This window comes from Ixodes scapularis, unplaced genomic scaffold (genome assembly GCF_016920785.2).
Source record: "Ixodes scapularis isolate PalLabHiFi unplaced genomic scaffold, ASM1692078v2 PGA_scaffold9__187_contigs__length_104089568, whole genome shotgun sequence".
Classification (NCBI taxonomy): domain Eukaryota; kingdom Metazoa; phylum Arthropoda; class Arachnida; order Ixodida; family Ixodidae; genus Ixodes; species Ixodes scapularis.
Window position 1 is genome coordinate 63776811 of NW_024609884.1, and position 13198 is coordinate 63790008.

Consider the following 13198-nt stretch of genomic DNA (forward strand, 5'->3'; position numbering starts at 1 on the left):
TGATGCCGTGACTCGTGAGTCTTCATACACAATGCTTCACATATCGTACACAACCACCTTAATGGTTTCTGCAAACGTTTATAGTAGTTAACTTGTAACTACTAAATTTAAAGGTATCATTTTAATTAGAAACCCCCATGCTGAGCATTACCAAAAACTATTAAATCTACCCTCATTATAAAGATATACGCAGCATTTTACGGAACACTAAATTTGGACGCATTTTGAAGGGGAGGCAACGTAGAGAAACAAGTAAAAAAACTAAGTTAGGGACAGAATGAGTATGACCGTCTACACCCTACGATAGAGCAGCACCGCTGTACAGTTTTTGTCGATGCCAGAAAACACCTCCTTGGAGTCATCGTCGTGCGGCAAAGCCCCCATAACGAAGACAAGCTAGCTCAATTTAAGTTGAAGTTTTCTCTCTGGAAGATCACATGTTACTCAATGTTTTGCAATCACAAGTTAGTTCAAGTCACTATGAACGGTTAAGGGGAGTTTACAGAAAATAAAAGGTGCAGTTTTCTAAATATTGACGTGCAATCTTGCACGTGAAGTTTCTAAATATTGACGTGCAATCTCTGCATTAAAGACAAAACTGCAATTCTGGTTAAGCCTACCTCTTCACACTTTAGTAAAATGAATTTAAAAAATGCTAATTTTGATATATTTTGCTTCGTTATATAAAAAAATAGTTTGGTGGTAAATAACTTGTGAAAGTGTCTAAAATGTGTTTGTGTGTTTCGTTGCTTTTTTTTTTTTTTTCATGGGAATATTTTATAGCAATATTTACATACTGCAAAATCTTTCATAAAATGAAAATAAAAAAATTACTACTGCCTGTATGTTTCGGTGCAGAGTACCTTAGTGAAACCTTGGCCATGCCCTCGCCTTGAGCTTCGAAATTTTCCATCTCCTGATGAAACTTAGCTACAGCGTCCCATATAACTGAATGCTCCTCCCAAGAACATGGCTTTCACATATATATTCTACATAAATATAAAAGATGAGTTGGATCATCATTGTATGAACTGACGCAGAAAAACACAGAACTTTCTTATTAGAAATAAAGCTCCTAGAGTAGGTTCCGTTTACAATGGGTATTAACAAGAAAGAAAAAAAATTAGTTGAAACATTAATCATAGCACAACATTTCACTTGAGATAAAGCCTCTTTCTCCCTCACCCTTGTACCCTCGTAGTTTATTTATCCCGTAAATGTGTCTGTAAGATGCTGACAAAAACCAGTTTCTCTGCTAAAACATTGATAAATGAAAACACGTCCCACCAAGCTTTGTGAACCAACCAAACTCAAGATTCCAATACCATAAACTGAAAAAGTAACCACCCACAGATATTATAAAAAAGATACAGTTGTGCTTTGAAAGTGCACTTTGGCGACATAGAGTTTGCCACCCTTTCAATCGATTGCTGCACGGGAACTACATTAACTACCGTGTTTATTCAAATATATACATTTTTTCCCCTTTTTCGGCACAATTGTTTTAAAAATTAGAAGTCAACTTACAACCAAGATCAAAGAAGGTCGACCAGTAAAAGGTCTGAGCTGAGCGCGATTTTTGAACTCGTCGCGCCAACCGAGGCGCTCCCCCATGCGAGCCGCTCCTCCCATCGCCCCGGAGCGAAGCGGTGAAGCTTTACGTGCGCGCACTGGTGAGGCAATTAAGTATAACGCGAGCGGCGCGAGTGACACGGTGAACACTGGTTGTACACTATAGACAATATACCTATTGCTAAATTACGCAAGCATCAAGAAGCATGCGGGGAACGTAGTTACACGCGCTGCGCGCTCTGGCGTTGGCAGTAGCACTTTTGAAACTAAAAATCTAAAACAAGAGGCAGTTCGCACGTGCGTCCGCAAACGCCTTTTTGTTACGATTTCTTTAAAATCTTTAATACAGGTAAGGCGAGCGACCGCAGCGCGTGTAACTACGTTCCCTACATACTTCTTGATGCTTGGATAATTTAGGTAATTAATAGACCGATCTCATCAAGCGTTTGGCGCATGCGCGAGGCAACCTTAACTTTAGTTCACAGGAGGCAATCGGCAGTGCACGAGACTGTTCGTGCCTTGCACGCGCGAGCTCCAGTGAGGTTTTCGCACGCGCAGAAAGACTGAAGTTCCCTCGATGCATTGCGGTAGCGGTGGCGTAGTCAAACTGGCTGGTGAGATCGGTCTATTGCAAGCTTGCAATTGCATGTGCTTGTCCGCACGAGCAGAGAAACAGCGGCGGCTACGCCTCTAGGCCGCCACCGTGTTGCTGCTGATGATGCAGCTGGCGCGACTCTCGCGCCCCCTTCAGCTAGAAATCTTCTGCCACTCTCCTGGGCTCTTAACACCTGCTCAGCGCGATCCTCCACATATGTTCTGTGGTTTTGCATTTGAAGTTTTCCGGCCTCTCTCGGGAGTTCCACTTTATTTTTCTTATGCACGCTGCGTACCCATTTTGTGTTATCTTCCACCGCGAGAAATAGGGTTGGTAAATATTCGAGCGTTTCTGCTCAACATTCGCGGGAAACGAAGGAGGGGAAGAACGTCGAACGGCCCTCGACGCGATTTTGCGAACAATGACAACTGTTCTCCCCCTTCCCTCCCAGAGATAATCTGCGTAGAGTCCTTCTCAGTCATCGCCAAAAATAGTTGTTCGGGTTGGGGAGGGGACGGGGTTACCAGGTAGCAAATTGCGCTACTTTGCACTGCATTTGGCGTCGAAATTTGGCGGTCGGCTATGTGGCTCCTTTTAGGCTACTTCAAACCCTAACGCGGTAATTATTACTTTTTTTTTTTTTTTTTTTTGAGGGGGGGGGGGGGGGGTTGGAGTAGATTTACAAGATACTTCAGCATGGACACAAAGCGACAGTCCGCCTTTCCCGGGTTCCCGCCCTCAGGGATTTTCAATGTGAAGATGCGTGGGCGTGACGCTAGATCATATACGCCTCGCAAGTGGGCTCATTTTCGTCTTCTGCGCATGAGAAGGGAAGCAGCGGTGACGTCAGAACGCCGAGCACTGATTGGCTGATCGCGACCCCCTATCTGAGCGTCGTCTGCTCGCAACGTCGTCTGCGTCTGTCTTACCTTTCCTGCGACTTTCGGAAGTCGAGCGAGCTCGACTTCGCCTTTCAGAGAGGGCAGACGAAATAACTCGAGCGGTACGTTGTTTTTGTCTAACAACTAGCAGACGCGCATCAAGGAGGGAAGTCAAAGGACTCACTGGCGAGGTGTCCCGAGGTGCCGAGGTTTGTTTGCTAAGAACCGAGAGTAAGGGTGGTTAGTGTCCGCAAGTTCCCTCCCAAATACCTTTTACCTCCTTTCGTGTGCGGCGAGACTCCTCTCTCTAAAGGCCCATACGCACATTCGCGTTTGAGCGCGGTGCGTTCCGTAGCGGCATGCGGGCGCGTTGCGTTGCGAAGACCGCTTGCGCCAAACTTGTACGCACAGTCGCGTTGACACGCAGTCAACCGCAGTCAAGAGCCAATAAGAACGCGCTATCGTCGCTAGTGGCTCACCAATAGTAAGCGAAATCCAAGGCAACATGGCGGCGCACGGCGACAGCGTCGAAGTGTTCGATCTTGGGAGAATCTCGCCGGCTTCCCCGACGTTTTGTCAAGCTTGAAGCATCGCAGCCTTGGAAAATACAGTCCCCACCGCTCCCCAAAACGAAAAAGCAAGCACTGCGACCGGCGAACCGGATACGCCTCGCCGAGTCGGCCGGGTGGGGCGAGCGAACACGTCATCCCCTCTCCTCTTTCGGCTTCTGATTGGTCGAACGCACCCGAACGCACCGCAACGCTTCGGAAAGTTGAGCGAGTCTCCACTCGCTTGCGTCGCGCTACTGAGCGTTGCCGGAAGGCGCGCGTCGCTCCGCAAGCGACTGCGCCTGGCCGCAAGGACTCCGCAACGCACTCAAACGCGTTCAAACGCGAATGTGCGTATGGGCCTTAACGGCGTCGGCGGAATGGTTGGCACAGTTAACATCGTCTGATTTACGTCTGCTAGTCAAAGCGACGGCTGCTTTACCTTTCCTGCGTCTGTCGGAGATTCACCGCTTTTTGACCGGCGAGAGTCACCGTTGCCTCGGAAAACAAGGAGATGACAAGAGGAAGAGATTGACCTCTTAATCTAAAATTGAGGTCAGCGATCAAAGTATAAGGCGGGAAGGGTTCACAAGGGTCGCGCGGGCATGTCCCATTCAGCACGCTAGCCGGTCGTGGGCAGACGGTCGCCGAGTCGGAGTGCCTGCTAGGCCTATCTGTCGTGCTCGCTTGGTCGTTGTCGGTGGAATCGTGGCCGTTGGAGCTTTTCCCGGGTGTTTGTGGATCCAGCGTTCTTGTTCGTCGTGGTCTGTTTCAAGTACTTTTTACTTTTTTCTTGCTGCTTGAAGTCGGGACGCGCGAGAAGCGCACAAAGAAAAATAAACGTCCGTCGGTCGTCGCGACAGCGACGCTGTCGGGTTGAAAAAACCACGAGACTGAGGGTAAATCAGGTAAACGCTGTCGGCCATGCTGTTTTGATCGTAAGAAGTGCGTAAGACAGCTTCGGAGCTGTCGTAGGATTTCGTCGTAACCTGCGCAAAACTTACGAAAATTTCGTTTCGTGAATACAAATTTGTTCTCAAGTTTTGTCTTACGCATATTTTTGGCGTACGATCGTTTTGTGAACCCTCTGCACTTTCGAAAGTCGCAGGAAAGGTAAGACAGACGCAGACGACGTTGCGAGCAGACGACGTTGCAAAGGAGCAGACGGCGCTCAGATAGGGGGTCGCGATCAGCCAATCAGGGCTCGGCGTTCTGACGTCACCGCTACCCCCTGCGCAAGGAGCAGACCAGGGTGCAAGATAGACAGGTGGGGAAACGAGAGCCAAATGAGTGACCGCATTGTGTCCCCCTCGGTTTTCTCTTTTTCTGTGGCGCCATCTATGTGGAGCACCGCGAACTCTCACTCCGGGTGGCCGACCGATGGCGACCGGCTAAACTGACGGAGATGGTTTTTTGTGGATTTTTAATGAAAGACTGTCGTGCTCTCGGTTTATTTTGCGCAGTCTCCCATAGAGTTCCACGCAAATCCAATTCCGATTTTTTTCCTCTCGCCGCAGCGCCATCTGTCGCAAATCGGGGGTACCCGCAAGCAGACGAGTACACAATCCGGTCACGGCGCTGCGGTAGGCTTCTATGGGCCGTTTCCCCACCTGTCTATCTTACACCCTGGAGCAGACGAACTTGCCCTCCGTATTAGCGAGTTTTAGTAGACGGTGTTTCCCCCTACACTAAGCCCCTCCGCTACCCGGAACTCTACAGCCAAGGCCATCGGCGCGCAGGCGCAGTGGCGGTTTCTTCGTAGCGGAGGGCTAGCGAAGCGGGAAACACGGTCTACTAAAACTCCCTATTAGCTTCAGTGAGCTACCGTCATTGACGTAGGCAGGGGGTCGAACACCCCCCCCCCCCCCCCCCCCCCCCCATCCCCCCTCCTCCCGGGAGCCCGCTCGCTCCCCTGCTCACGCAGTCGGGTTTGCACGGGGCATGGGGCAAAGGGGGACCGCGGACTATCTCCAACTTATATGCTTTCAGGAAAAGCGCTTGTGGGGTAGAAAATGCTCAGATAAATCATTCACGTTTATTTTATGGGATGCGGAATCGATATTTCGAAACATTTGTGGGGTGAAGGATGGCAATTTAAAAGCCAAGTGTGTCAAACTATCCTCACTAAAATACAGTTCAAACCAAAGCGAACATAATAAAACGGACACATGGTGATAATATAAAATAGTGTCAGTGATGTAATAATAAATGATTTGTAAAAACCAATACACTGTAAGCAACGGGTGGCGCTGCGCTCACGCACCTTGAGTACTGGTCGGAATTACGTGCTTTCGACTAGAAATTACCACGAATAAAAAAGTAACTGTGACTAGTTACTTCAGAAAGCAATTTAGAGGCTCTCTTGATCATCTTATTTATACCAAGCGCCTTTCAGACGCAGCCACCTGCGTTCATGGCAAAAAATATCCAGGACGTCCTCCGCTTGAACTTCAATGTCGCGGTGAATATTCAAAAGCGCTAGACCGAGCAGTCGCTCATTCGAAGCGGACGCCCTCAGGTATGTTTTCAACCGTCGTAGTGAAGAGAACGAGCGCTCAGCTTCCGCCGTTGTTACGCGCAGAGTCGCTAGGATTTTGAGGAGACGATAGACGTTTTGGAATAGGGCCTCCGGACAGAGGGCGACCGCCTGTAGCGCAGACGTGACGGGCGTTTCACGTTTTTCCCTCCTGCATTTCGCAGCCCATGAGCAGCTCGCATTGGAGTACAGGAATTGAAACCAGGCCTGAATAGAGCCCCAAAAACTCTTCACGGCCCGGGAGCTGCCCCACTTTCCAAGATCTTTGCCGGCAGAAGCGACGAAAGTAATTGCAACGTACGCCGGTGCTTTTTAAATCTCCCATCTAAATGTGTCATCGGGTAATCCATGAAAGGAACACGGGGCGTTTAAAATGCTCTTCCGTGCTTCTAGCAGGAATGTTAGAGCGGTGACGTTGCAGACTTGTTACTCGCGGAACTGTACCCGCGGCATTTTGCAACTTCCGCTGTCTCGGACATTTTAATGGCGGCTTGGAATATTGCCTGTTTGTGGGTGGACGCTTGCTCCGATTTTTCAACGTAGACTTTTTTTTTTTTTTGCTGTTTAATTTTTTTGTGACAGTATAGCTTTTTTTTTTTTTTTTTTTTTTTTTTTTTATTGGCACGCGTCGGTAATGGAGTGGTGCCTCAAAAAGAGGAGGGAGTTGTGCGCTGTGGGGAAGCGTTTAAAGCTGGTGGGCCGCAACTACAACGACCGTAGAACAGTCAGCCATCACGCCAGTATTCCTCTAAATGGAGCCAGCTCCCGTTTTGAAAAATGACAATGCAGCTTTACCCGCTTATATCTTTACAGCGCCTCCCTAATCTTCGCGTGAGCGTCCCCACCGCCGAGTTCACCCTGCTTCGTCATTTGGGGGAGGGGGGGGGGGGGGGGGGGGGTTAAAAAGGCAAAAGCAGAGGTCTAGGCATGTTAGTTAAAGGACAAGACTGGGAAAGAGAAAGAAAGCTGCAGAGAACACTTATGGCTGAAAGGTAGGGTAAAAGGCCTGAACACTCTTCTGGGGTTTGCTTACCTGAAAAAAGGAAAAAAACTCAACAGAGGAAAATACAGAACACTTTACATGTATATCGAGGAACATCAGAGAAATTGGCCTTAATCAGGAAACAATTATCATTGGAGACATGAATGCCTACTTAGAAGAGTTTGACGAATTCACAGATACAACTGGAAAGTTTACAAGCTCCTAAAACACAGCAAGGGGAAGTACAAGCATAACGCAACAGCCTTTTATTTACAACACACTATTGTCCTTCTCACTTGTTCCCAAAGAGAGCATTATATTTCTCGACGTGCTTAGCACTGTGCCTTGCAAAGTTGCCAACCCTGATCTGAAGCGGGTCCGTTTTCCCAGTCAGGTACACCCTGTTTACCAGACCCTCCAACCCCGCATCGTCCGCGTCGAGACCACCGGAGGGTCCTGGACGACACTTGGCATATTCCAGCAGAAACGTTGCAAATGCGTATCCAGTCATGAAGGCGTCGTAGCCCGCCCTGTGTAGTCCCGTTGTGTATCTGCGATCCGCCGATGTGACCGCGGCACCGTTTTCATCGACCGTTGTGACGTCGCACGGGGTTTCCTTTGTGGATGCTTCAGAATCGGAAGAGGCATTGCTACTGATCGTCGCACCATTCTTCTTGCCACGCTTGCGTTTGCGGCGTTTGGCGTTCTCCGCATCCAAGACATCGTCGACGCTGTGGGAGCCACGGCACTGGTCCCCCTTGGCGCACCATCCAAAGCGCTGGTGAAGGAATAAACGTTTTCCAGTGTGACTCAACAACAAAGTCATTGAATATAGTCATCTCTGGAATTCCCTAGGGGGACAAGACTGTTGGTGTCCTTGACTTGTCACTTTTGTGAGACAGATTCGAAGCCAACTTAAAAGCAGGTTTGCGGTGCTTCAGAGTGACCGAATATGTTGAAATCGCCCGCAAGTAGCTTACGATGAGAGAATACACTGCCACCATCCATTGGCTAGCCCTGGCCCTCTTCCAGTCTGCATGAGGGTGACAGTTTGATGGCATTTGTAAGATAAAATAATACACTACTTATGCGAAATGGTCGCTTATAATATGGCCCGGATTATTTCGAGCCTGTGGTGAGAAAATAATGCGTAAAAATTTGCAAATAAGGGCAGACCAAAAGTGAGTTTACACAATAGATGGCACCAGTATGTTATCCCATCGTAGGCAGACACAACCAATTGCAACAGGGTCAATCACACTCAAACGCGAGAACTACACTTAACTTGACAGGAGACGTTCAAAATCTTTGCAGTATTGCTAAACAAATTATTTTTTCCAATACTGGGAGTGAACACATTAAACGCATAACAGCTATGTTTAGGCAAAAAAGTTTTCAACCACTTGGCTGTCGTAAAAATATAAACGAGATTGTCAGCATCAACAGTGAGAGTGCTGGAGCAATACCGAGACCCCTCTAGGTCTAAGGGCTCATGCTTTTGTACTTCACGCCAGTCTTGCTCACGGCAGGCTCAGATACAAAGATGACTCAAATAAAATAAAAAAGCCGTTAGACATAATGAGAAAAACAGCACACAGGGATGAAAACATGCAGAAGGAACACATAAGACACACACAAGGGTTGAATTGCCAACTGATATACTATATACGAAAAGGAGGAGGAAAATTCGCCCACAACGAACGAATTGGTGGCTCAGGTAGGGTGACCACCCGTCCCGCGACTCGCGGGACTGTCCCGTATTGAAGGCTCGTGTCCCGCGTCCCGCAAGAAATATTAAAATCTTCAAAATGTCCCGCATTTCACACTGTCACTACGCAACTCATGGCACTGCCAAACAACGGGGCACGGGTATAAGTGGAGGTCGCTGATAAACTCGTGAATTGCAATGGTACATCATTTTCTATATCCAAACATTGAGGGAAGCGACTGTCGTTCTTGCAGGAGAACTGACGCGCATGCGCCGTTATGCCTCTCTTCCCTAGGTGGCAAAATATTGGAAGAGAAAATTTCTCACCAAAAGGTGAAAAATAGATTATTGTAATTATTTACAAATCGTGCTGTGTCAATGCAAAATATTGAAGACGACTACACAATTTAAGACTGCAACTCACAACGATCAAAAACAACAACATAACGTTCTAAATTTGTGTAGGAGCATGTTAGTCAAAATAAGAATCGACAGGAAACAAGAAACTGTAAAATATTTACTGCTTATTCTTTCCTTATGATTAATTGAGTTCTGCTACAGTCGATTTTGTTTACAACTTCGACACATTTATTAACATATGTGGCATTAAAACTTAAAATATATCGCTGGGAGTGAAAATTATTTAAGCTTAATTGCCGCAATGCAATTTGCAGGTGTGCTTTCGGACAAGACAGGATATTAAATCTGTTAGCAGAGCCATAATTCCTGGCGTGTGTTGTTAAATTTCTCTGAATAGTTTTTTTTTTTTTTTCCATGATGTTTACCAGGGCAGGAGGGAAAAAATGTTTTCTCCTTCTGCTCCAGTCTCGGGTTAAAAAGCATCATGGCAAACTTCAACCAGCTCGACTGTGCACTAAGTTCTTTCCTGCAGTTGCCACAGTCGAAATATAATACCATTCTTCTCTTACCACCCCCCCTCCCCCCTCCCTCCCTCCCTCTCCCCCCTCCCTCCCCTCCCCCCCCGGGTCAGCGTGTCCCGCATTTCGCTCGCAGCAAGGTGGTCACCCTAGGCTCAGGGGGTGCAACGGGTCAGAACACAAAAGTCAAGAAATGCCCCTTCAATTGTTAGCTAGAAAATATTTCATTATCTGTCAAGGTCAGCGAAGTTTCACTGACACACTGCTCTCCCAAACTACTAATTATGTATGCTTTTAAAATTTCACCTACTCAACCTGTCACAATAACTTTCAATAATATGTTTTGTATATTGGCATGTCGAGTAATGCGTAGAAAGATGGCCCCCCACCGTTGCTTGCAAAGACAATGATGTTCACGAAGGCATTCACTGATTCATTCCAAGAATAAAGAAACAAATTTAAAAATGAAGACTTGTACCAAAAAGAGACTGAATGTTGACTCACAACTGATATTTATGCTCCAGAATAACACAAAAATGTGTTTGATGCAATATTTTAATATAGATGTTGTTTCATCAAAGTCTTTCAAAAATCCCTAAAATTAGGGTGGTTGAAAAAACAGGGAACTCTTTCCGGGAACAGACTGCCAGCGAGTCATTCCATGCCAAAGGAAATGCGGCACTTTTTTTATGTCTGGGATATGTACGAAAAAATTAATTGCAGAGGTGAGACAGGTAGAACAAGTTTTGGAGCAATTTTTGGAGCAGAAAAACCTGGATTTTGGAGCAGCTTAGGAGCACAAAATTCTCATTTTGGAGCAGCAGTTTATGCATTTTAGAGCAACTTCGAAGCACATAAGTCTACAGTTTGGAGCAACTTCGAAGCACAAAAGTCTACAGTTTGGAGCAGATTAGGAGCAGAAAATGTTAGAGCAGCTTATCAGAAATTTAAATCATAAAAAATCAGAAATAAATCACATAAATCAGATTTTTCTTTTTTAATCATTATTTCTGTCCACTCTGATTCCAATAAGTCATCAGCGCCGATACCACCAAAGTAAAATATAAAAGGAAAAAAAAATACTGAAAAGGCAAAAGCGAGTTTTGTGCACATAGATGAGGACAGGAAAAACAGGCTTGCTGCAAAGTTAGGTGGGCACCAGGTACCTCAAGCTTATACGAACTGGTGCCAAAGCGCAATTGTAGTGCAAAACTTTTTAAAGTGGTGATTCGAGAGCATCAACAAGGAAGCACGGTTTACTACAACCAGACATCGATCGGACGCTCGTCGAAAGCACGTGCAAATAGAAAAAAAAACTCCCCAAAAAAGTGAGTCACAAGGAATCGGTAGAAAGACTATGAGCACCACATGCACGCTAAATACGGGTGTGTGACCGATGCATTCGATTGCTCACGCACTGTAAGCATGTGTGTGTTAACCGATATTACTCACGGCGACAGCGCCGTCCATTTTGACAAGATTACGGACACAAATTAACAATTGCACAATGGAGGTGCTCAATAGCACTTTTAAGAAAAGGTTTACCCTCAAAACGAAAGACTCACGGCAAAGTTCTTGCAGATCTCGAGCTGGACGTCCAAGCGTTCCGTCCTCAGGGCACAGTTTCCATGATCGACCGAATGCTCCTTGTTGTACTGGAGGAACTGGATGCTCACAAAGGACTTGCCCTCTGCTTCCCTTGATGCATTGTCGCGCTGCCTGCGTGGGGTGTGTTCTTTACTATGATTGCATTGTCTGGAACACGTCCTCAACTGGTGCACTGAGCGTCCCATGGAGAACGTGCGACATCCAAACCGGGTGCACCGCTCCACCCTGGCAGCTGGTTGGCAGTGCCACCAATGACTGAGTCTGCGTTACATCGCATAGTGAAGCACTGCCCGCTTCGACCTCTTCTAATACACACGCAGCGTCCTGGCCGCACCTGCACCTTCTTGCGGTCGTGTTTCTCGATCTAGCTTCAGAACAAAGATTTCGCACCTTGACATTTGAGAATCTATCTGCGTCCAGCATTGTTTGGTATGTGCTCTCCCGTCACTCAACCCGCAGCAGCTACTCGAAGCTCGGATTCAATAAAATGGTCTCACCAAGAGTTTGGTGCGTCTGTGATGCCACTGAAACTTTAGTTAACAGGAGGCAGACAATGGTGCACGAGAGGGCTCTTCAAGTCTCGTGCTCTACACGTGAAGAGCTCCAGCAGGTTGCCGCACGTGCAGATATACTAAAGTTCCCTCGATGCATAGCGGCAGCGGTGGTGTGGTCAAACTGGCTGGTGAGATTGGTCTTCGTGTTCCCCGAAGCTGTAAACAGCAATCACAGCAATACACCGCCACGTTTCTAATTTTTTGGCAACGAGATCTTTTGGTGGCACCACCGTGCGGGCGCACTCACCCTATTTAGCGAATAGGACTCTAGCGGACGACATGCTAAGTAGTCGCACAGTGTGGTCATGTTTGCTCCCTTCTATGCCAATTGATAACGGTTTATTTAGTTTCAAAAAAGGTGCACAACATTTCTGCGAGTTCTTTCTGTCGTAATAAACCGCTTATGAGTCGCTTTGTCTGATACAACTCCTAAAATGTTAAAAAAACAAGCTTGGAGTTCGACGCAATGTATACGTTTAGCCGTGTGCATCACGGCTATTCTTGGCGTTCCCGATTCTTGTTTCGTAGGACCCGCGGAGGCTCCTGTAGAAACTTTTTCATTGTTGCCCCCAAACTGAAGGACGAGCTGTCATCTTAAGTGTACAGATGCGCACTGCTGTGTTGTGTGGGGTGCCACACTCTTGCTTTGGCTAATGGAGGTTGCCGACAACGACGCTTCCGTCCAAGTGTGATACGACAGTTGCTTGTCAAACACTTGTATGGCACCGTGAGAACCAAATCTAAGTGATAGTTGTTCTTTTACAGTGGTACTTCCCATCTCCCACATCGAATGTGTGGCAAAGCAATCCGCCAGAGAGAAATTTCTGCTCAAAGGAAAACTGAAGTTCCCATCATATCATAGATTGTGAGGCTGTGTCCATCAAATTAAGGCATTAGCTTGTTTTCTCCAATTTCTGCTAAAGATTGATTATAAATGCCCTCCACAAGAAGCGGACTACACGTTTTGCACAATTACCTACTCGGGTCCGCAAAAAAACATGACTGTTCGTAATCTATAGACCTTCTCATCTCAGTAGTTGCCCGACCAATCGACAGAGGGCACCGACGCACTCGCCACCATAGATATCAGGAAGTAGATACAGTGTGTGGAGCTTGTGGAGAGAAGGACAAGACAGTTCAGCAGTTGATACTTTACTGTAACCATGTAGCAGCTGAAGAGGCAACTATTTTAACAAGTGCACTAGGATTTAGGGATAGCGAGGGAAAAATAGACAAGGGGAAGGTAACCAGGAAGAGATTATCTGACTGGTGGCATAAGTCGAGGGAAGAATGAATGTTTTCTTATTCTTTCAAGGAGACCCATAAGGATGGAGGT

At 46.8% G+C, this 13198-nt stretch overlaps 1 protein-coding gene across 1 annotated transcript in view; it reads right to left on the reverse strand.

Moving 5' to 3' along the window:
* Nucleotides 1-7357: 7357 nt before the first annotated feature.
* Nucleotides 7358-13198, reverse strand: part of LOC8039937 (target of EGR1 protein 1) — a 34590-nt gene continuing 28749 nt past the window's right edge. The window contains exons 6-7 of the mRNA XM_029968982.4: nt 11266-11419; nt 7358-7892 (exon numbers count right to left, since the gene is read on the reverse strand). Coding sequence (XP_029824842.3) covers nt 7407-7892; nt 11266-11419 — 640 coding nt within the window. The 3' untranslated portion in view covers nt 7358-7406. The remainder of the gene's footprint in view (nt 7893-11265; nt 11420-13198) is intronic.